At 50.0% G+C, this 24,290-nt stretch overlaps 1 protein-coding gene across 2 annotated transcripts in view; it reads right to left on the bottom strand.

The window, feature by feature from the left end:
• Positions 1-3,630: 3,630 nt before the first annotated feature.
• Slc35f3 (solute carrier family 35 member F3) overlaps positions 3,631-24,290 on the bottom strand; it is a 236,150-nt gene continuing 215,490 nt past the window's right edge. For both annotated transcript variants that reach the window (XM_048800380.1, XM_048800381.1), the window contains 5 exons: positions 16,297-16,516; positions 10,669-10,794; positions 8,712-8,904; positions 7,924-8,013; positions 3,631-5,181 (listed from right to left, as the gene is read on the bottom strand). In XM_048800380.1, coding sequence (XP_048656337.1) covers positions 4,946-5,181; positions 7,924-8,013; positions 8,712-8,904; positions 10,669-10,794; positions 16,297-16,516 — 865 coding nt within the window. In that variant the 3' untranslated portion in view covers positions 3,631-4,945. The remainder of the gene's footprint in view (positions 5,182-7,923; positions 8,014-8,711; positions 8,905-10,668; positions 10,795-16,296; positions 16,517-24,290) is intronic.

Below are 24,290 nucleotides of genomic sequence, written 5' to 3'. Positions count from 1 at the left end.
GGGGGAAATTCAACCTCTAGTCCCCTCTAGGCGGTGTAGCCTGGAAGAGAACAGCAAAGCAGTGCACCAGTGGGGATTTCTCTTGAAGCCCAAATGCCCCTGTGCAGAGATAGGCTGGGGCTTGCCCTGCAGGCCACACAGCTCTGGCGAACCTCCTCCAAGGGCACCTTGTCAGGCTCACACGTCCTGGAAGCTGCGCATTGCAGACCAGAGCCACAGGGAAGCAGTCTGGGACCGAGTCTCTTCTTAGGGAGGAGCTGCCTGGTGGCCACTCATGTCTGTGTTGGATGTGAGTGTGTAGGGCCGTTTGACACTTATGTGCGGGCCTCTGATCCGTGTACATTGCTGGCCCCACCTCAGCCTCTGAGACTTCCCATGGAGTCTGTTAGCATGACACAGATTCCTAACAAGGTGAAAGGCTCGGGTGATCAGTGAGGAATGAACATGGGGCATCTTGCGGGCTCCTTCTGGAGTAAGTCCCTCCAGGCTGGCCCTTTGCAAGAGCCTCTTCTCTTGTGTGCTTTACGGTGGAGTGGAGCAGCCGGCGAAAAGCCAGGCAGGTGCTGGTCAGCTTTCTGTTACTGCAACAAACATCTGAGATAACCAAATTATGAGGAAAAAAGGTTTATTTGGGCTCATAGTTTTGGAGGTTTCAGTTCATGATTGGTTGGCCCTGATGCTTTTGGGCCTGGGGTGGCATGTCATGACAGGAGTATATGGCAGAGGAAGCACATTCACCTCATGGCTGATGCAAAAGAAAGGAGAAGGGGGCTGGGGCCCTACAATCCCCTCAGGGCACACCCCATGGCCTGCAGGCCTCCCATGAGGCCCCACCTTTTAAAGGTTCCACTACCTCTCAACAGCTCCTGGCTGGGGTCTGAGTCCTTAATACCTGGGCCTTGGGGACATGCCAGACCCCAAACCTAGCAGCAGGTATGAAGGCAAACCTGCCCCGCCTTCCTGCTACCTCCAGAGAGCGTGCCTAAGAACTTTCCTGTCCTCTTCAATGTAGTGTCCCCATGCACCTGTTGTGCCTGCCGCCACTGCCACCAGTGCCACCACAGTAACCATAGGCATCTCTAGTCTCTTTAGGAAGGAGGAATTATTTTAAAATAAGAGAACCCGGGCCAAAGGCTTCCCTCAACTAGAACTCTCAGTCCATTAAGCTATAGTTACATAAAATCTCAAGTCCTGGGATTCTAGTAACTCCAAAGTTCTCCATAATATGAAGCCAACTTATCCGAGCTGAAATTTACCACTTTTTAACTCACAAAAAGGATTTTTCAAGAATTTTGCAATGTTGATTTAAAAAAATATATAACGGTATTATTTTAAAATTTTGTTTAAAATATTGTAAACACTGTGAAGAACTCATGAAAGTCTTTCTCTGTCCCTGATGCATTTCTTAGAAATCATTCTTGTCCATTCTTCAAAGCAGACTAGAAATATGGCCAGGTTAAAGCACTTCAGCTGCAAATAGGGTGTCTACCAGGAAGTAAGAACAAGCCAGGCCAAGTTAGCCCAAGTCCCCTCGGTCCTTGAACACCCGTATCCTGGCACTCTCACCGTTCAGGGGTCTTAGAAGCAATAGAAATGGCGTCTCGCTGTCTTTAAACAAAAGGTGATTGCTGCAAGGCTCTCTGGGACTTGGTGAGTCTCAGGAACTATTTGGAACAGGAATGGCCCTGCTGACCTCTGTGGAAGGAGGATGCCAGGCAGGGCCCTCAGAACAGTCTGCAGGCTTCCTGTGGTGCTCCCAGGGTCCAGGATGATGCCTCAGGGCCACGGCCAGCTGGCCAGGTTGCAGGAGCTCAGTGGCCATGCAGCTCGTATTCTCAGACAGCTCTGGCTCAGTGGCAGGGCAGTCTGAAGTCACATAATGGCTTCAGGTTCTGAAAGAAAGGGGAGAGCTGGGGGCTGCTGAGAGCTTCCTGCCTCCACCAGCTTCACGAAGGCTCTTCTCTGGATCACAGGGAAAGGGCGCTGATTGCTGCCTAGATAGGTCTCCAGAGGGCGGATGTTCCTGGGCCGGGCAGGAGCACCCTGTGGCCCAGAACCGCCTGCCGGAACACCTTTCCTGGACTTTGTATTTAGGGGTCCATTCGAGGTTTGTTGCAGCACCCCTCAGTGCTCAAGGGCTAGTGCTGTCTGTCTCTGGGGTATGGGGGTGGGTGGGGGTATAGTCATATACTTTCTGCAAAATAATCTCTCAACCCATGCCATGCCCAACTCAGGTTTCTAATGTCCTGAAAGGGGCACAGAATTTTCACCTTTATTTCGAACACCACATCCTTTCTACTCTGGCCTAACATACACATAATGAGCCTTTTAAAGCACACAGTTCTAAGCAATTGATGTCGTATGTGACTGTTACCACCATCATCTCTAGAACTTTCTCTTATCAATACAACTCTGTCCCCCTTAAACACTGACTCCTCTCCCTCCTTCATTCAGCCTCTGGCAACATCTCTATGAATTCGGGACTCTAGGTCCCTCCTGAGCAGAGTCGCAAGCACTTGCCGTTTTGCCTGGCTCATTTTCACCTGGCGTAATGACCTCAAGGGCCAACCATGCTAGAGCATGTGTCAGAACTTCCCTGCTTTGAAGGCTGAAGAGTGTTCCATTGTATGCACACACATCTGTCTGTCTGTCTATCCATCTGGGTACACCTGGCTGCTTCCGCCCTTTGGCTATTGTGAATGATGTTGCCGTGAACACAGGGTGCAGGTACCTTGTGGAGTCCTAGTGTCAGTACTCTTGGATCTTCAGAGGCCTTTATGCCAGTTAGGAGAAGAAGGTAACTATAGGGAAGGGCTTCCCAGACTTTCATGATATGGCCTCAGAGGGAATGTTCGTCTGGCTGGGTTAAATGGTGGTGATGGAGGTGTCTGAACCAGGATTCTGATGCCCAGCCTCTGCCTTCACGCACCCGGACACACTGGGTGGGGGCCCTCTGGGCAGCCAGCTGCCCCAGTTTCAGAGCCCACACTGCCACTGGTACCTATCATGCAGAATCTCCAGGAGGGGTGACAGCTGAGGTGCACTTTAGGGCTCTCCCCCGACACCCATCTTGGGAACCTGACCCTCTACAGCCCTCCATGAGATGCACTGGATCTCACAGCCTGGGCCACAGCCACCTGGAACAGTGTGGAACGTTACAGACATGGGCAAATCAACTTCTCTATGAAGCCAGAATTAGGTCAGGACATGAGGCAGGTGAGCAGGGGGAGTCCAGAGAGAAGACTGTGTGAACTTAGGGGCCAGGATGCTGCCTGGGGGCACAAGGAGAACCCAGTGTGAGCTCAGTGGGTAACCACCTGCAAAGGAACAGAAGGACTGGGGGCCGGCAGCAGAGCTGAGCAGACAGAGCCTGGGGGAGAAGAAGCAGGAGGGAGGGAGAGGGGCAGGCTGCCTCAGGATGAGGGCTTCTGGGGCCAGGACAGTTCTGCATGTCATTTTCACCATTACCAGTTCTATCTTCACAGGAAGAATCCCCTTCTCCCAGGCAGCCCACCTGCCTTGCTAGTGCCGGAAGGCAAGGGACAGTTGTGGGAGAGCCTGAGCTCCAGGCCTACGTGGGACCTTTGTAGTGGCAAGTGACAATGTGGGCACTAAGACCACACTTAGCACTTCTTTTTCAAATATTTTATTAATCTGTTTGGCCAAACGGGTAATGGAAACTGAGAATAATAATTTGCTAAAAAGTTCAGGTCATGAATGCCCCTTCCCCCCGGAAACAAAAGACTCCATGGTTACAGAATGCACCATTGGGTTATGACAACGTTTCAAAATAATGCTTCCATTTCATAGATAACAATGTAAACTTCAAAAATAGTAAACTCTAACCCCCATCCCTCTTTACAAATCTATCACAGATAGAATTGTCTGGCAGACCTAAGTTGTGTAAGTAAACAGCCTGGTGCTTAAAATTTCATAAAAAGGTTTGCAGATTCAGTAAATAAGTTTTCAGTCTGGTCTGGAAGTAAAAGCCACCGGTGGCTCTCTTTCCACATGGTCTACCTTAACACGCACGTTGTGCCCCTCCAACCAGGCTCCACGGACATTGGTCACCAGCTTTGTCATTTTTTTGGAACACACACATATAGTTTTTTTTTTTTTCTAAAGATTTTACATCTAAATTATAAGACGGCGCCAGTGACTTAGAATGTCACCTTGGGTCACAAAGGTAAAGACAAAAATTCTGTAGAAGGCACTGTAAATCCTCCTGCATGATCTATGAAGACACAAGAGAGCAGGCCAGCAAGGGCTGGGCTTCCCTTTCCCCTTCGTGACCTGGTACAGGCCTGTCCTCTGATGGTTGTCATGTCCATTATCCTTTTCTGCTTCACTTCTTCCGATGCCATTGTCCCATCTACCCATCCTGCCACCCATCCACTCACCCATCTACCCATTCACCCATCCACGTAATCAACCCTCTACCCATTCACCCTTCTGTCCATCCGTCCACCCAGCTACCCATCCACTCATCTTCCAGATTAACTGATAGTTGTCTTTTGGTTCATTGAAATTCCTTAAAATTAAGAGTACAGCTCTGGTATAAAACAAAATATGACCTACTATAGCTGAAAAATAATCACAGTGTACAATGTCATTTTCAGTTGCTAAGATTCGAAACATTTGCCCTGGCTTGTTAAGCACACCTGTTGTCAGAAACAATCAATACAAGGCTCATGGTGACCCACTTTACATTCATTGGGAAAGTGCTGAGGTTCCTTCTCTTCCTTATTGAATCGGTGCCCTTGAGTGAAGGTCTGATGTGGAAAAGTGCAAGCAAATTGGACATGCCAATAAATACCGTAGGACTTACCGCAGTTACCAAAACTGTACAGGTATGTACACCTTACCCAACCGAGGCTCCTCCTGTCAGGGACAGGCTTCCAAATCATCACCGTGGGGGCAGCCCCAGAGTCCCAGAAGAGAGGCCCTAGCGCGCAAAGGAAGGGCGAGCTCTCCTGCTCCTGTTCTGGGGTCCTGAGCCCAGGTCAGCCCCGCCCTCCACTGTCTCCTCCTTCTTCCTCACTTTGAGGTGGGTGAGCAGCTTGATCAACCAGACGTCCCACTCCTCCGGCAGGAGCAGCAGGAGGAAGCCCAGGCCGATGATGATGATGGCGATGACCCGGACCCCGTTGAAGACAATCTGACTGGTGTAGTGATCAACCACTGTGGGAGACAGAGCACTGGTTACTTGGCAGCAGGAGTGTCCTTCCTCCTGGACCATAGAATGCTCCTGGTAGGATTCACTCCAGGAGGCTGGGGTGGCCTCTAGTATATCACCTGAACTTTCCCAAACCCTGTTCTGAGCCTTGCACTGAACTTCACTTCCAAGACTGACTTGGCATCTGAGTTAAAACACTGATTTTTGTGTGTTTAAAAAATAAATAAGGCCAGGTGCAGTGGTGCATGCCTTTAATCCCAGCAGCTCCGGGGACTGAAATAGGATTGCAAGTTCAAAGCCAGCCTCAGCAACAGCAAGGCCTTAAGCAGCTCAGTGAGACCCTGTCTCTAAATACAAAATAGGGCTGGGGGTGTGGCTCAGTGGTGGAGTGCCCCTGAGTTCAATCCCTGGTACACCCCCCACTCAAATCAATCAATCAATCAATCAATCAATCAATCAGGGGAAGTTGGAGATATATATGTATTTAGATGGAAATACAGCAAAGCTTTGTTGTGGCTGCCTCTGGGTGTGAGGATAATGAAAAGTACTGCTTTCTTTCTATTTTTGGTACTTTTCACAGTGTCTATAATGACATGCTTTATTTTTATAATTTAAAAACATTAATTTACAATCCATGCATTGTATGTACATATGTATCTACACACACGCACACACATGCACACACACATAGGTTTTGAAGATCAAGATGATAGATGCAAACTCCTGTTATGCAGTGGGCGTCACTTGTGCCTGTGGTGTCCTTGCTGTCCAAGCACAGGGCTCATCCTGACACACATCCGGTGAGAGGACAAAGCGAGAAGTGGGTTCACCTCAGCTCCTGAAGCTCCGACGGTCCTCCCCTTCCCAGCCTGATGGTGCTCAACTACCCTGCGCTGTTGGGGCCTCCATTCCTATTTTGGGCTTCTCTGTCCTCTTCCTAGACTGGGCACATTTGGAGTCTGCTTTCCCCAGGGCATGCTGCCTGACCCACCCAGGAGAGAGATGTGCACACTTCACAACCAAAGTTTGTGTAAACAGACTCCCTGGACAACTATCCACCCCCGGCACTGGGGGCTCATTCCTCTGCTGTCACCCCTCACTTGCTCCACTCCCTCACCCCCCTCCTTCTTCTCCCTCCCTGGCCCCCACTACATCTAGCAGGTGATTAGAGAAAGAGTAAGAAGAATGAAAGCTAAACCTGAAAAAAACATTCTAGTGCCTTTTTATGGAATAAGATGACACTTTTATCCCACCATAATTCAGAAATACTTTGATGCCAGCAAAGCGTTCTGCTGATTCACAGGGGGTGGGGCAGTTCCCCCTGCCAGTCTCATGGGCAGACCTCTGGGGGGTCCTAAAGGCAGGTGACGGCTCTTCTCTGAGAAGCTCCTAATCAGCAGGTTCTCCTCCAATAAGGAATTGGTTTCCTCTGCTGACCCCTTATTAAACCTCTCATGTTGCAGTTAATCATATGAAATGATTCTCACTAATCTTGCGAACACCTGCTCTGGGATGGGACCAGAGTAAGTTTTAGGTAAGACTCACCTAAAACATGCCTTTTGCCATAAGAACCTCATATGCCTATAAATTAAAGATGCAAAGAATGGAGGGGCTGTTGACAAAGTGCCCTTCAGAAGCTGGTGCCCCTGGACTGCTTCTCTGCCAGGAGCCCAGGTACTGCTGCATCTTCAAGTACCGTCTCATGGATTATTCCATCTGACCCCCGTATGGACTGAAGGAGCCGGGGGAGGCATGGCCTTTGTTTGTAGGGGAGACAATGAGCTAAGGCCCAGAGAGCTGATGAGTGGGGACCACTGAACCCCAGAGGGGCTATGGTGGTGCAGGGCTGAGCCCAGTGTTCTGCTGCCTCCTGCAGGCCACACGACACTGCTGCCAAGTGGCTCTCTGGAAAGTGCTGGGGCCTCGGTGAGGCATGTACAGAGCTCATGGGTCAAGGTGGTGAGGCTGAGTCACAGGGACAGGCCCAGGAACTGAGAGGTGATTGGCTTGCACTGGTACAGGATTGGTTCCCAGGAAGTCTGGCCCTCTGGGGCCTGGACATGGAGCATTTGGGAGACACTTTAGAGGAAGCTGTGTCAGGGCTGAGGAAGTGAGTATTCTGGAGAGGAAGGAATCAGGGCTCTTCCAGGCTGGGAGCAGGTGCAGAGGGAGGTCGGGTGAGAGGCCAGGAGATCCTGGGAAGAAACCCCCAAATCCAAACCAGTGTGAGGCAGGCAAAGGAAGGAGGTGAGGCAGGCGAAGGCGGGTGGCCATGGCCCCAGGACTATGCAAGACGAGGTAACAGATGGAGGACTCTCTTTCTTCCAGGAGGTGGAGGACAACAAGGTTCCCGCCTCTTCAGCTGGACAACAGTTTTCTATGTCACACCCTGAATAAATTTTCTCCTCCAGAAAATCACTTGCAAAAATTAAATTTTTCTGCTACATAATTTTCTGTCTATGAATAGACTGATGATATTCATCTCTGCTCCCACACCAGTTAGAATGGAGACAGTTCTAGGGGTTCTGTATCTTGGTGTGGCACGTGAACATCAAAGAGACAGCATGCAGACACAACAAGCATCAGCATTTTACCTAAGTGCTTTTTTTCTTTGCAGAAGGTTGAACATGTGTCCTAGACCAGGCCCAGCAAGAATATATATGAGAATATGTGTGTAAACCCCTGAATCCAACTGTGTGTATGTGATCGTGACAAGTAAATGTAGAAAATCATGCATATAGTTTTACCTGCGTTTACAGGTACACTGAGGACAATTCCAAGAGACATCAGAGTGGGATACGTCACGGCAATTCCAAAATTTAATACAATATTGAATGCTGAAATAATTTAGAAAATAGGAGTTACTCACAAATATACTTGAAGCCCTGCAGTGGGCCTTCCCGCTGCCTGCCTGACCCAGTTTCTCTGATGACCCTTTGCTGGGACCCAGTGAATTTGGGATGAGTTACAAGCATCCTGACCACTTAGCCCCCTCTTCCCTGAGCTCTGGGGAAGGGAAAGGGAATTCAGAAAGGTGACCAGTGAGGAGGCTGGAAAAGGCCCTCTGACTGGCTTTGCTTTCCTGGTTTGCTGGAAGTACTTCTGGGACAGATGTATGGGCGGGGCTCTGGGATGGGGTTTTGCCTGCCTTGATGTCACTGCCCATTGAGGGACAGTGATTAGGAAGATGACATCAGCAATAATGCCGACTGATCTTATTCACTGAGCACCGACACCTAAGCCGTGCCCTAGGAGCTCCACTGGCACCGCCTTACCAACCCTTACCGCTTACTACTCATAGGTCATGGGCAAGGCCCTGGGCTTACTGCTCAGAGTGCCAGTGGCCACTGTTGCTCTCACAGTGTCTGCGGTTCTGGAAAGATGCACTTTATGAAATGCAAAGACCTTGAAAAGCAGCCAGGACACTGGGATAGCAAAAAGCACTGTGTTCCTGATTTAGGATGCAGGTTTCCACGGGGTCCTGTCCGTCCTTCATGGGTTTTTGGGGGTTTTGGACAGGGTGGTGACCACTTACTCAATAAGAGGACTGAAAATCCACAAAGGTTTCCCCATGGAATGTCGTCAAAGGAGCTCCAGTATTCCACCTTGGTGAAGTAGAGCAGGATGGGGATGCAGGTGATGAAGATGATGTTAAACACACCCAGAATGGACAGGAACAAGGCGGCTTCCCCGAACTTGGCACTGCCTAGCAGGAGCTTGAACAGAACCTGCAGGAGAGAGAAGCAGGTGAGGGCCCCCTGAGACCCCAGGCCTGTGTGAGCAAAGCGGCACACCTGAAAACCGGGTTGCCCATGTCTCAGGACAGCTCTACACCCCTGAGAGGTCCGTGAAGGGCGATGGGCCTGTGCACTCCCATCTCAGTGGTGCAGAGATGGACAGTCTGGGTCCACCGTGAGCATCTCTACTGTTCCCAGGTCTTCACACTAGGTTTGAATGCTCATGACACCACATCAAGTGGAGCTACCCTGCCGTGGTGACACATCCTCTTATTAGAGGCCCTAAAACTGATCCCTGCCCCTGGGCAGCAGGGTTCAACAATCACTGCCTCCAACCCCTCAGAAGAGCTTTGGCTATAGGGAAATTTTCTCTAAGTTGAAGTGGAGGGATTCTGCTCATCTGTGGCCTGATCGCCACCCCCATGACAGAGTGGCATGGGTTTAGTGGAGTCACGGACTCTTACTTCCTGCCCTGCTTGTTCAGCATCCCAGGCACAGAAGCCGGGAGAAGAGGCACAGAGGTGGCTGGAGTGGCCAGACTCCATCCAGCCTGCTTGGTGCTGTGGGTCCAGTTTGAGTCCCTGCCTTGCATTGCTGTCCCTGCGCCTGCTGTTTCTCCTTGCAAGCCATCCACAGCCACACGTGCAGGAAGTACAGAAAGGGGAAGGATCAGCTCCCAGCCTCCCCTGCACCCCCTAGCTGAACTCCGGGCAGTGGGGGAGACAGAGGAGATGGAGGCCTCCCTGCAGATGGCCTTTCTGCACACTCTGCTCCTCGTGAGCGTGCAGCTCATTGGCCAGAGCACAGCATGGCCTTCTAATGTTTTCTGCATTGGGACAGTGGTGGTGAAGTCTCAGAATGATGCTGCGCTATCACACCTATTTCAGTGACATGTGCCTCCGTGGGCAGCTAGGGCAGAGAGCTGATGGATTAGCATATAAAATCACTTCTCTTTCCACAAACCACAAGGCCTGGCACTCAGCACAGGGACCATGTCTTCCTTGTGACTTTCTATACTACTCCATTCTCTGCCCTACTGTCTGCAGAGTCTCAAAGCTGAGTCCTCCAGGCCAGGCTCCCAGCTGGGAGGCCTGAAGAGGTTTGCATTCTTTACTACACGTCTGAGGAGGAGGCAGAGGGAGCAAGGATGATGGGCAAAGAGCAGCCTGGAGGCTTGAAGGAATTGGGGTGGACACGGCGAGGGACCCTGGTGTGGGAATAAAATTGTTGCCTCTAGACCTGCAGCAGGGAAGGGCTTTCTAGGGGTTCCCGCCATTGTGTGGAGAATCTTAGTCCTACCACAGCTCTGAGCTTGTGTTTGTTGAGCCCAAAGATGATGACTAAAACACCTGGGGACCAATGCTGAACACTCGTGATATGGTCAACATTCACGTGATAAAGCTGCTCCAGGTCTGCACGTCCAGCCAGCTTGGAACTTATCTGAGCAAACATGAGCCAGGCTAGAGAGCCCTCACCCTTATCTGGACCGGTGACAATAAAGTTGCAAATCTGCAGATCCAGCCAGTGCCAATCATTTCATCCCAAATGCTGCAAACATGTACCACTGATAGAAAGGCTCAGAGGGCCAACGCCAACAGCAACTTTCTGCCTTGAGGTCCCCACCTGCCTGGGGTGCACCAAGAACAAATGCCTTTCAGCAGTATCAGTGCCACCCAGGGTGCCAGAGAGTGGAGGCAGCACAGGAAACCAGCCTGCTAGGAGGAGTCAGGCCAGCTGGAAGCTCATCCATGCTACCTTGTAGAGGGCCGACATGGACGCAGAGCCCACCACCAGGGCTATGCCGATGACAGAGTGGCTGTGGAATCCGTCAGCATAGGTCATCATCACAATGCCGGCAATGGCCAAGATGGCAGCCACAATCTGGATGGGAGGAAGAAAACAGTGGTCAGGACAGCAGGGGGACCAGGCAAGGGCCAGTGAGCTAGAAAGTCTTCTGGTGTTGGACCAGAGGGAGGGAGGCTGTCCCCACCTCGGGCCTCCAGGGAGCAGCAGGCAGAGGCTGCTCATCGGCACTGGCTCTGCTTGGAGGGGCACTTGACAAAGCTCGGCCTGGCCAGAGGACCTGAGACGGGGCAGCCAGGAGTAGTCACGTGGTTTAGCCTCAGGCCATGGCTGTCACTGCAATTCTTGGAGACCTAGTGATCCTAATTCTGGTGACAGGTTATTTGGCCATAATGAGGCTGGGGAGACAATCTGGAGTGTCACCTGGAAGCACCCTGAGTTCTCTCCCATCTTCTCGAATGCCTCATGTGACTCTGCTTTTGTGTTTTCATACTCAGCAGGGAAGGCATAGTGGGGACAGTGAGTCTTGTTCCCACTCTACACGCCAGCCCCAGGGCCCGAGGGAGCACCACCTAGGTCCTAGGCTGTAGGTGCAGCTCCTCCTTAGTAGTGCCCCGCCCCCAGCTCCCTCTCTATGGTCCTGTTGAGACACAGACTTCTGGGATTGCGGGGAGCTCTCTGGAGATAGACACAGTGCTGCTGGTAGACCACGGCTGTCCTAGGAAACAGTCCACCTGGGAGTCTTCCCAGCCGAGGGCCACTCAGCCACAGGGATGGGGAGGTGCTGTCCGTGGAGCAACAGGGGCCTAACCACTGGATTTGCCAAGAGTTCTGTCCCTCTTACAGATGCTTCAAAACTGCCTTGAGCGGTTCAAAGCAATGTCGCATGGCTGGGGTTTACACCAGTAAGAGTTTTCTATGTCTTTCCTCACCTTACCCTCATGTTAGGTAGATAGCATCTTTCGTCTCCTTTTATAGTCATGAAAACCTACGTGCAGAGAGGCCAGGTAACCTGCCCAAAGTTGCATAGGTGGTGTGCAGGCACAGCTGTTGCTCAACAACAGGACTGTGTGATTGGCATGGCAGCAGCTGCTGCCAGCTGCTCTCAGCTTTGAACTGAGGCTTCCTTTGTGGCCGAAAGACAATTCTTAGGTGAGTGGAAGGTGGTGGTTGAGTCTCACAGCATGTCTGAGTCACACACTTCTGTGGCAAACTTCATGCAGTCTTTTCATGTAATTCTATTTTGTCCATAAAACATGGGTCTTAGGCAGCTGGTGACTATCAGATCCCGGAGGAGCTCAGCCCTTGTTCTTTCTGGCTTAGTTTACTGGTAGTCGGCTGCTTTGTTCTGCACCCTGTATATGCACTATATTTCATATTCAAATGCTACATGGCCTGCGGATAACTATCCAAAGGGAGAGAGAAGCAGAGAGAGCAAAACAATATGTGACCAGTTGGAGAACAAGAAAGGGACAGGTGGAAAAGCAGACAGGCACTGGGGTGGGCTCTGTCCCTAGGACACATGCAGAGAGAAGATACTGCTGGGACAGTTCCCCCCTGGCTGGGCATCAGAGGTACCAGCAAGAATTCAGAAAAGAAGGAAGAGCTGGAGGGAAGAGCGGCCAGGTTTCGTGCCATTTGGAGGGTCTCCCCAACCTGCAGCAGAAGTGTGGGGGTGAAGGAGGGCAGGGGCAGCCTTTTCTGGAGCCTTGTGCCCTCTCTTCTTTGCTGATTAAGTGATAAACAGCTAAAGCTTTTCCCCAGGTGGGACTGAGCAGAGGGCCCGGGCCAGGGCCGGAGGGCTCAGAAGTGAGAATGAGGTGGCCACCCTGATTTAGTCAGCAGAGGAACAGACACCAGAGTGGTCCCCGAGCCCTGTGGGTTTACTCTGACACGTAGCACTGGGGACAGTGACCTCCTGGTGGTCCCAGCCACAAGACATGGGCCTACAGACTCCCACTATCTGGGCCTCAGTAGCCCTCTGTGGGGAGCCTTCAGCCAAGTACTCGCAGCACCTCTCAGGGCAGAGCCGAGGTGGGAGCCTGAGTCTCCCTCTGGCCTGGAGTCCCTTGGCAGAGCGTGGGTGTGTCTCAGGAAGCTGGGCCTTTTTTGCACCTAATACCTAAAGTATCTGTTCACCTGTGGAAACACTTCCCTGAGGTCCCATGCACCTGCGCATACCTCTGCACCTGCCCCCACCCAGGACGCTGTCTGTGTACAGATAAGGCTCCTCATGCCTCCCTTCCTTCCTGTCCCCTGCCCCCATGACACCCCCCACTGAACTGTCCTAAACTGACAGGCAGAAGCGGTGCCCAGCCTGGCAGGCCAGGGCCACCCCGTCTACTTCATCCGGGCATGATAGCTGAAGACGGGAGGAAGTGCAGGCCAGATGTCTGTCCTCAGGGTGGCTGCCCTGGGTGGGCCCTGTCGCCAGGGCAGGGATCTGAGTTCTGGGACTTGGGCTGAAGGGAAGCGAGGGAACCACCAGTCTCAGGGAGGAGCTGAGGGTAACTGGTACTACACTGTTGGACCTGGTCACTTTTTAGGCCAGGGCTGCCGCTAGGCTAGCTGCAGCTATGGTGGGCTGCACACTCCATGCCAAGCAGAAGCCACTGGGAAGCTTTTTAGTTTGGGGCACTTTTGCAAAAGGGAAAGAAGACTAATTTTTAAATGCACTTTCCCAGCACTGGCCCTCCTCGCTCTAGGAGTGTTCTTACTGACTCAAAAAACATCAGTGTTTGGGGGCAGCTGAGTGACCCTCTGTCCACCCCTGCTCCCTGCCCTCTGAGTCCTCCCACTCTGGGCTCAGGGCTCAGGGGACAGACCCCCCCACACACAGAAGGGAGTCAAGATCAGATGCTGGAGTTAGCATCCAGGATGACCCTCTGTGAGTACTTAGCACATCTGGATTGAAAATGCCAGCTGGAATCTGTTTGAGATGGGAACTGATCATGGAAAGAAGGTGCTACCGGCTCAGGGCCTCCGTAGAGGACCTCTTGGCCCAACCTCTTGCCACACAAAACTCCCTAAGGGTTCTCCACCTTCTGGCACTGGCCAGAGAATTGGGCAGATCCACCCACCTCTTCTGCTTGAGAGGGTCTAAGAACAACATTGAGAAAGCATTTACTGAGTTTTATGAGCCTTATTTTATTCTCACAACTGTTCTATTAGTGGTTACATTCTGCTGACTTTAAAAACCAGGTCATCTAAGGCTCAGAGATGTTTGATAACCACCTCGAGGTCCAACAGCACATAGGAGCGGAGGCACGCCCCACAGCCTTATCACCTGACTCTAGCCAGAGCAGTTCACTACCACATGAGAACCTCTGGCCTAGGTCGCACGTGAAAAGCACACCTACACCAGAGCCCAGAAGCACAGGAGGCCAACTGCTCATACAGACACCTCTGCAGTTTCTGGTCCTCTGGTGCCATAAGTGGCCAGGGTCCCCAGCATTATGAGGCCCATCTGTCTGTGTGGCCTCCACCCACCGGTGCTCTCCTGCAGCGGAAGCCTTGATGACCGAGCAGCTGTCCATCACAGTCTTCTGCATACCCGACTCCCCCAAGAGGCTGGGCCTCAGCTATGTCTCTCTTGCCAGTGCAGCTGGCTCTCAAGCTCAATGCTCAGCCCCTGCGATGGAGGCCAGCTCAGCTCCTTTCTGTCTTTGGAATTTGCCCTGTGGAAGGTGCTAGCTAACCCAGAAGTCTGAGACACTGGGCACCACTTAGAAATCATCTTGGACCAACATTGCCATGTGTTTATTGGGGCCAAACTTCCATCATGCAGATGTGGCCAGCTTCCTGGGCTGTTTAAGGAGGGCAGGTGGGAATGCTGTGAAACCTGAAGGGGGAGGCTGTTTGGTGACTGGCCCTGAACTTCTAAGAGGAGACTGAGACTGCACTGTGTTGGCAAGTTACAAGGTCCCAACATCGATGCCTGACCCTGTGGGCCTGCATGTCTGTGCCAGCCTAGAGCTGAAAGTCTGCAGGACACAATTGTGGTTTGCAGCAATCAACACAGATCCAAGTGCTCAAGTGGCCACCAGGCCAGAATGTAGCATAGTGCAGGTGTGCTGGGGAGCCCCCACCCAGGAAGAGCAATAAAGAAAAGGACTGCCAGTGCCCACTGCTCTCTTCGAGGCTGGGAGCAGCTCTGGCTCTTCTGCACTCCCTTTCCTTAACCTCAGAAAGGTTGTTTTCTTCTGCCAACTTCAGAATTCACCTCCAAGCTTCTCTTCCCAGTGAGGTGGTCTCATTGGGAATTTGCTTAGGACATCTGAATTATGCCAAGAGTTCCATGAATCACCTTGGCTCTTTGCATCACAATAAAGTCACGAAGGGCATCTGAGTCTTCAGTGTCAAATCCAGAGGCCTTGGGGTAAGTTACTGCGGGAAGCACCTGCAATTCTTGCCGAGATGTATTAGATCATTTATTTGTTGAAGGCTTTTCTGGGTGGTAGCCCAGGGAGTGAGTTTTTATTCCAAAATTAACACCAAGCCTCAAAACAAATTCTCCCCCTACTGAAAGCTAAAAATACAACTGAGCAGTTGACTCATGTCCCTGATGCTGTTTGAGTAACTTAGGTGGGCGTGAACCCACCGAAGGGTGATGTCTCTGTTCCCAGGACGGTGAGGCAAGGACAGAGGTGGAGGCCTCTGCCCCCACTGGTTGCCAGCATGGCTCACTCTAGTGGGGCTGCCATCAAACTGGCTCTTGGCTTGGAGGCGGGAGGCAGGAGGGATGCGCTCTAACTGGGAGAGCACTAGCAGCAGGGTCAAAGCTGTCTGGTTTGTGACAAGCTGATGATGGGCAGTAGCAGCTCCTGACCACCAGAGGGAGCAGGCAGAAGCCATTAGGATTCTGTCCAGGCGAAATGTCACCAGCTCCTTTTACTGGGGCAGGTTGTTCTGGGTTTCAGCTGGCATTTGATAGCACATTTGTCATACTTCATACAGCCGTTGTGCACTCTGACTGGCTTTGAATGCAATGAGAGGCGATCCAGGGCTTGCGATTTCCCTTGCCCTTCGCCTGTGGCACAAAAGGAAGTGAAATCACCCTCTAGTTGGACTTCACACAAGTGTGTCTCGCTCACTTGGGGTGCAGACACATGGGCCAGGCATGGGCAAGGACGCTCACACTCGTGGGCACTCAAAGGTCCTCTGGGTTTCAGATGCATCCTAACCAGAGAGTGCTGGTGTTGCCAGGAAGCTCCAGGCTACAGGGCACAAGTCACCATGCCATGTGCGGCAGCCTGGAAAGCCACCATGGAGGGGGAGGTGAGCACGCAGAGAGCAGAGCACATCGCTGTTCCCAGGCTGAGCCCCGGACTGGCACGTACTTTAGGGAATGCTTGAAATGAAAGGTGCTTTAATGGAAGCTCATCTAGTATGGTTTGCAAGCAAGAAGGTTTGCAAGGCACACCGTGAACCAGCCCTGCCAGGCTCCTGTTCTGCTGCGAATCAGAAGGATGGTAGTCAGCAGCTAATGATCATGGTCCAGCACATGGAGCTAAGCAAGCCAATGGGCAGGTTTGGCTGACATGACTGAGTGAGGGGGAAGACAGATAATAAGGAACTTACCCTCACTCCCATGAACCTGTCCCTGAGAACGATCCATGAGAGCAAGAACACAAAAGCTTTGTTGCAGCAGAACAACACCGACACATCCGTAGTGTTTATTTTCTTTATTGCATGTAAGTACAGGTAGTTTGTGAGTGTCCAAAGAACACCAAAAGGGGCTGCCTTGGTAAAAAACACCTTCAAAGTCAAGCCATTGTCTCCAAAAAATCGACAGCATTCCCTAAAACAAGGAAAGAGAGGCAGTGTTATTACAGTCCTGGGTTGAGGCAGACCATTTTCCCCCCTATATTCAATTTTTCTTTTTCTCTCTGTTTTTAGAAAATATGGCAAGGTCTTTTAATTTATTATCATTTTAAACAAACATCTTTCCATTACAGCTCTTGGACCTATAGCTTTATTCTGTTATAAAACGTGGCACAGTGACCTGATGTCACAGAAGATTCCTTCTATCTAGGTGATGTTTGGAAAGGATGGTTCTACACAGAAGGGATGTTGGGATTTTCTCACCTGGAGACCCAATTCCATGGTGTACCATCTTTGGAGAAAAGGGGGCAGACAACACCCTGCTCTAAGTGCCCCCTCCTTGTTTCCCAAAACCTAGCTCATGGAACAACCTTAGAGTGGCCTGGGCCTGAAGGTCCACACGTGCTGTCTTGAAGGACAAGGCTCCCCCTGCACGCTGGGAATCAGGCAAGCCACTGTCATCTGTAGAAAGCTGCTTCCCTCCACCTGCACCAGGACAGTTACTCCCTGGGGTGCTGTTCGGACAAGACCCTAAGCAAGCTCCTGCTCATGATGTCACAGCTTCTGCACCTGACATGTGAAACCCTCTGTCAAAGGGATGGGTGTGGAGCTGAGGGCACTGTGGAAGGGTACGGGTCACTCCTCCAGCTGGCTGCCACTGAACAGAATGTCACAGGGGGAGGAGGCCCTGCTTGGTGCAGCAGTGAGGGACAGAAGTGCCATCTGTTCAGCAGTCACCACTGGACCTTCCCCTGTGTGTTTCTCAGGAGCATGGGCCTCATGAGCCCCCTTGGGGTATTTTCTTTGGTCTCCGGGGAACCCTTCCCACTGCCCTGGCACAGCTGCTCCGTGGACAAGGCACATGGTGAGTGACTGACTGATCTCATCTTTGTGTAAGAGAAGGAGTCACAAGAATTTATTTTGGGGGCTGTGAAAGAAGATGGTTGTTGTGAACATTAGCCCCTGGAAATGTCATTCAGTAAGGCAGGTTGTCACTTCCCAGGCACAGGAAGGTATTCTGGCTGTGATATGAAGAGGAATTACTACCTGCGTATTTTCTCCACAAGGCCAAGTTTAGAGTGCTTAATCCACCATGTGGAACCAGGAGGAGCAAGCACATCCAGGTTAGTGCCTGAGGGGAAGTCACACTTGTAGAAGGAGGCTTTCTCAGGCCACTGCAGATTCTCCAGGAGGGATCACTGGCATTTGGAAAAGTGTTTAAGAAAAATTGAGCCAATGCTCCACATGCAGAAGGAGGCTGTGGGAGCTTTGGGGTCACACACGAGGAGAGCCTTCAGGGCTTGGTCTCAGGGGACTGCCTGATTCCCCAGCTGTCAGGAGCACAGAGCCTTGCTCTGGTGGGGCCTGAGGGCAGATGGATGAGTGAGGACACCTGGCCCCTTGGAGAGGCCCATGCAGGCTCACAGCCACGGTATGCCCAGCCAGAGTGAGTGGTGGAGGCCAGCTGGGCACTGAACGTGCCAGCCTCCCTGAACGTGCACAAGAGCAAAAGAAGAGCCACTACTGGAGAAAACCAAATACACTAAGGTGGGAATGGTCCAGCTTTGGCCTCTTATTACAATCCAGTGTTCAAAGAGGAAACTTAAGAATAAGAGTCAAAGGATATTTGCTGATATTTTAAATTTGTTCTTACTATCAATCCAAAGTGAAAAATTTTATTCATACCTCACCATGAGGTATCCACAGAAGAAACAGAAAACTCATTAGGGAATGAGGAGAGGGCCTGGGCAGAGGAAACACCCTGTGTGTGGAACCTGCCACAGTTCTGCCACCCTTGCTGTGCTGATCTCAACCAGTCAGCACCAGGAAGAACGGTTGTGGTCACTAAGTCCATCAAGAAACCAGTTCAGAGAGTGGCTCCCATTCTGGCCTGTGTCTGTGCAGCCGCCCTGTGGCTGATGGACCTGCGTTCCTGTCTGCTGTGAAGCTCTCCTGCAGCACTTCAACTGCAGTACCTGCCTTTATTTGCAGAGAAGTCTTTGCTCCCAAGGGAGAGGAAGGATGGCTTCCTTCATGCCTGTGATTATGGTCTGTAAGTGATGCCAGTCCCTTGGGTAGGACCCAGGAGCACAAGTACTCTTTCCTGTCTAATGACAACCAGTGTCAGCTCTATTTCGAGGTTCCCCTTTGTAAGGAAAACTGTGAATAGGATTTCCAGGTCCATCTCATTGGCTCCTATAAAAATTAATTCATATTGCACAGGGGCCCTCCAAACCAGTAGGACAGCTTACTTCCTGTCTGAGAATCCGCATCTTACTCCTGTAGAGCCTGGTGGTTGGAGGCAGGGGAAGGAGGAGGCGGGCAGAGACGTGGTTCAGGGCTGACTGCCCCAGCCAGGAGCAGGAGAACAGTGCGTGTCCCATCCTGAAGTGGAGGGCACAAGACTTCTGGACCTGGCATGGCTCTGTTGGATCCATGAGGACTCCTGCCAGGAAGTGACAGCTCAGCTTGGGGATCTTGGTTCTAACCAGACCAAGATGCCTGGCCCCTTCAGGGTCACGGAGACTGAGCACTAAGGGGAGTCAGCTGGCTGTCCTGTGCATACCCTTGATTGCAAGGGGACCCAGGAGAGGTGATAAGCTCAGATCTACTTCTTCCAGGGCTGCCTGTTGCTGTGCAAAGACTAGAGTGCCGTCAGCGCTGTCCCGACGGACTTCCACTCAACCGACTGCACAGCTGAATGTCCTTTGTTCTTTGCACTCAGTGATGCCCTGGGCCGGCTGGAGGCCAGAGGCTGCCAGGCTGCTCTCCACCAAGCCCTTCTGGTCCTATAACTGGGTCAGAGGCCAGTCTATATTCAGACATGTTTGTTTACAGTCCTGCGCATGCCAATTGTTCTTGGTATTTAAGCTGCATTGTTCAATTTAATATTTCATGAACCAAAGAAATATGAGTGAGAAAGGAAGGGCTTTTACTATGAAATCTAAGTTGATAGCTTTGAGGAAGACAAAGAAAGCAGGCACTGAAATACTGCAACTGCGTCATGTAGAGAACTGTGGTTAGGTAGGAAGGTCTGCAGAGGTCTGTAAGTCCCGTGCCCCTGTAGCTGACAGATACTGATGCTCCTGGTACTCTACAGAAGTGCTGTTGGGTCCCCAGCAATCAAGGAAATGCAAATCATAACACACTCTAGTCAGAATGGCGGTCATTGAGATACCATTAATGATAAGTCTTGGCGAGGATGTGGGGAAAAGTCACATTTGTACATTGCTGGTGGGACTGCAAATTAGTACAACCACTCTGGAAAGCAGCATGGAGATTCCTAGACTAGGAATGGAACCACCATCCATCCCACTCCTTGTTATTTATCCAAAAGAATTAAAATCAGCATACTACAGTGAGACATGCATACCAATATCAATAGCAGCCCAATTCACAACAGCCAAGTTGTGGAACCAGCCTGGGTGCCCATCAACAGAGGACTGGCTAGAGAAAACGTGGTCTGTATACATGGTGGAGTTCTACTCAGTCATAAAGAAGAGTGAAATTATGTCATTTGTGGTTAAACAGATGGAAATGGAGAACATCATGCTAAGTGAATTAAGCCAGGTTCATTCAAGGGTTGAATGTTTTCTTTTACATGTGAAAGCTGCAGGGAAATAGAAAAGGGAAGGATTTCATAAAAATAGAAGGGAGAACAGCGGAGTAGAGAAGGGGATGGGGAGCAGGAGCAGGGATGGGAAAGAGGAGGAGCAGCAGAACAAATTAATGGAAACATGTCATGTGCATCATGAGCATATCACAGTGAATTCCACAACTATAACACACCAATTAAAAAAGCAAAAGTAAATTAATTAAGCCACAATTAAGTGGAAAAGAGGAAAAAATAAAAAGAGAATCCCCATGGGGTAGCCTGTCTGGGCAGGATTAGGATGGCTTGTCATTTAATTCAAATCAACAAGGACTGCTTAACACTTGTTTTATTTCCAATTCTAGACAGGGCACTGTGCCTGATAAAGAAAAAGTAAACTATTTTCTTTTTCTGGGGCATCTTTTAATCAGATGTTAAGACCATCTGGTTTGATCCTCTAATTTCATCTTTTCTTTCCTTTTGTCTTTCATTTTTCCTACTTGGTCTTATTTTGAAGGATTATCTTGAATTATACTCCAACTCCTTTATTCATAATTTTTAAGTGGGTTGTCTGTGTTAACTTCTGATACATTAGATGGCAGAGATTGAAGTGATACCATTGAATTCCTGGCCAATGCAGAGAGCTGGACTGTGCTGTAAGTTCTCATAAAAGTTAAACTTTAAGCTGGACCTTGAAGAACAGGTAGAATTTACATAGTATGGGTGCTGGTGGGTGAGATAAGAGAATGATTTGTATCTAATAGGAACAAAGGAGTATAAAAATAACACTGGAAATTAAATATAGGATAAATAAGTTAAAGACTAACAAAGAGTCGAAATACAATGTTAAAACAGTCTTCCATAAGATGGGGGGGGGGTCAGGGGGAGAACAGAGAAAGAAAAGATAAAATTATAAAATCAAACCAGAAAGTCCAATATTGAACTATAAGCAGCTCCAGAGAGAGGACATTGTGGGAGAAATAACAAAAGAAATAATTCAAGAAACTTTCTTGAAACTGAAGGACATGAATCTTCATAATGCAAGGGTCCACCAAGTACCAAGGAAAACAATGAAGAGAGAACCACATGAGGCACACACTTGTGAAATAAAGGGATGAAAATAAGATCTAAAAGCTCCCAAGAGGAGCAAAACAGAACACTTCAAGGGAGCTCAACAGCAAAGATGGAAGCTACACAATAGTGGTCCAAACCCTTATCATTTGAAACACTTCTCTCCCAGCCAGAAATGTAAACAGCCCACTACTGATCCAAGGTGAAGGTAGAATAAAATATTTTCAGTGTCACAGAACTCAATAGCACTGCCTCCTGAGTCACCAGAGGAAGGCTGGTACCACAAGGAGAGTGCAAGCCAAGGAGGACATAGATGTGCAGCAGGACCTGGGCTCCGCTGCAGGCGCAAGAGAGGGAGTCCCCAAGCTGGAGGCTCTGCAGCCACTGAGAGGCTGCTGGGATTCGAGTCTCCAGGAAGCCTTGCCGATCAAACAAGGTCAGAGGAGACATTGATGGGTGTTTGAGATGTTGGAACACTTAGGGGAAAAAAATAGCAGCCATTAAATGGAAATCAAGGCCAATGGGACAAAAGAGGCAAATATTTCTGGCAGAAGAAAGGAGGGGTTGTTCCCAAGAGGAAGCGGAGTCATGAACAACATTTGCATGCTCATAATAATGAAAATGCTTTTAACCCCAAATTGGTATTTCATTACTCGGGAGGGAATGGAGACAGGGAAGAGAGAGTGAACCTCTGCGATTTGGAAACACTGAGGTAAGAATTTAACCTGTTTGATTTTATCTATTGGCTTCTGCACCAGGGTTAGAGACTGAATGTGGCTGAGTCTCCTAGAGACTGAATGTGGCTGAGAGTAGGTTAGCATGGGGCAGGAGCTGCTGTGTTTTATAATTCCTTTTACTACAGTTTTGCTTTTGTAAATTATATACAAAAATACATTAAATCACTAAAAATAAAAAATAAATATAAATAAATAAAAAATATATAAATAAAAAAGTATAAAAAAATAAAAAATTAAAAACACACAAGAGAGATGTCAAGCCTCCATGGTGGAGGCTGAAATGTGGGCACTCCGAGACAGATCTGTGGAGTGTGATTGAAAACCTCAGGTGGAGGCTGGGAGAAAGAGAGAGAGAGAGAGAGAGGGGTATGTGTGAATGTGTGTGTGTGTGTGTATGCTACAGCCCAAACAGATTAAATGACCTGCTCAAGTTTAAATGGATGTTCAGGTGGAGCCAGACCTGCAGGCTGTGCTCTTCCTCAGAGAACTCCCACGACCCCTCTCCATCTCTGTCTGGACCCCTGCATCACTGTTTCAATGTGTCCACCCTTAAGCTCCCTGATGAAGCCAGCACATCCCAGCCCCTCTCTCCCCAGATCTTCCACAGCCACACTTTTCAGGAGAGCCATCTGCAGGGGGTCCAGCCAGCCCTCCAGGACTTCCCTTCCCACCCTCCTGCTCCTCTAACCCAGAGCCTGATCCTCCACTTGCCCAGACCCTAGGTCAACTGCCCAGGCCTTGCTAATTCCAGTAGGGACTTTCTAGGTTCACTTTACCCTTGTAAGCTCTGACCCTGGGGACCCTGGCTCCCAGGAACACCTTCTCCACTTCCAACTCTGCACACGCCAGCACCTCTCCCACCTTGTCAGCCTTCCTCAGCAAGAATCCCAGTGTCTGCCCAGGGTTCTCCTCTTCCCCACAGTCCACCATTGCTCTTCAGTGGAAGCCCTTCTTTTTCCTGGTGCCATCTTTGTCTTGGACATTCCAGGGCATCTCAAATCCAGACTTTCCAATGAACTCCTGGCTCGCGCCGCAACCCTCCATCCCTATGAGACACCATGATTCATGTTCCTACCCAGCCCAGACACTCGGGACTGTTCTTAGCTTGTCTTCTTCCCTCTTCTCGCCTAATTCATCACCAAGGCCTGCAGACTATTTCTTCTAAATGTTTTATCCCTATGGACACTGTCCTGGTCCACGCCCCTGTCCCCTACCACTTATTTCTAAGGATGCTCTAATCCAAACCCATTAAATTACTTCACAATGAATAATCGAGGACTCGCATCATTCTCAACAAAATCCTGGACCCCTCCCTGGACAGTTCCCGTCAGGGATACACTCCTGACTGTTCTCCATAACTCAGGATGTACAGCACTTTTCTAGTTTTCCTGCAGTAATGGCACTGTCAGCTGACTAACGTCAATACTACCCCTGGCATTCGCGGCTCACTCAGCCTCCCAGAAATGACACTGTGATTCTTGTTTAACTTTTAAAATCTTGGAGGAGTTACATCATTTGAAATTTTATGTATAAATAAAATATTAGTCATATTTTATATTTTGTAATTGCAAAACTGCATTAACATGCAATTGCACTATACTTAAAATTTTCCAGATAATTCTCATGTGCAGCCAAATTTGTATCCAAAGGTTCATGCTCCCTTCTACTTTTCTCTTTCTCAAAAATTCTTTAAAATTTTTAAATGTGGTAAAATACACACAACATAGGATTCCCACCCCAACCACTTGTGAGCGCCCAGTGGGGGTGTTAAGTGTGTTCACACTGCTGTGCAGTGATCTCCAGAACCTCTGCATCTTGCCAAACATAAACTCTGACCCATTAGACAATCCCCTCCCCTCCCTCCAGGCCAGGAAACCACTGTTCCCTCTTCTGCCTCTGTGCATCTGACTGCTCTGGGAACCTTGTCCAAGGGGGGTGATATGGCTTCTGTGCTCTTGGGGTTCTCTTTGCTTTACTTCTCAGAAGTCTGTAGACTCAGCTGTGGTGTGGCCTGTGGTAGAGTTTCCGACCTTCTGTAGGTGGAACACTTTCTCACTATGTCTATGGACCGCCTTCAAAGCAATCCCTTCTTCCAGGAAGAAATGGCTGCTTCCATCCTGGACAGAGTAGGTAAAGCTGCTGGGAGCCCGGGTGTACAGGCCTCTCTCTCTGTGAGATCCCGCTTCAGTTCTTCTTTATGTGTACCCCAAGCAGAACTGCTGGGTCATGGTGAGTCCATTTTTATCTTGTTGAGGAACTGCCCTACTGTTTTCCATATCAGGGGCACCATGTGACATCCCCAGCAGCAGAGCACAGGCTTCTGACTTCTCCACATCCTTGCCAGCACCTGT

Source organism: Marmota marmota, unplaced genomic scaffold (genome assembly GCF_001458135.2).
Source record: "Marmota marmota marmota unplaced genomic scaffold, marMar, whole genome shotgun sequence".
NCBI classification, from domain to species: Eukaryota; Metazoa; Chordata; class Mammalia; order Rodentia; family Sciuridae; genus Marmota; species Marmota marmota.
This window is presented reverse-complemented; position numbering and strand designations above follow the sequence as displayed.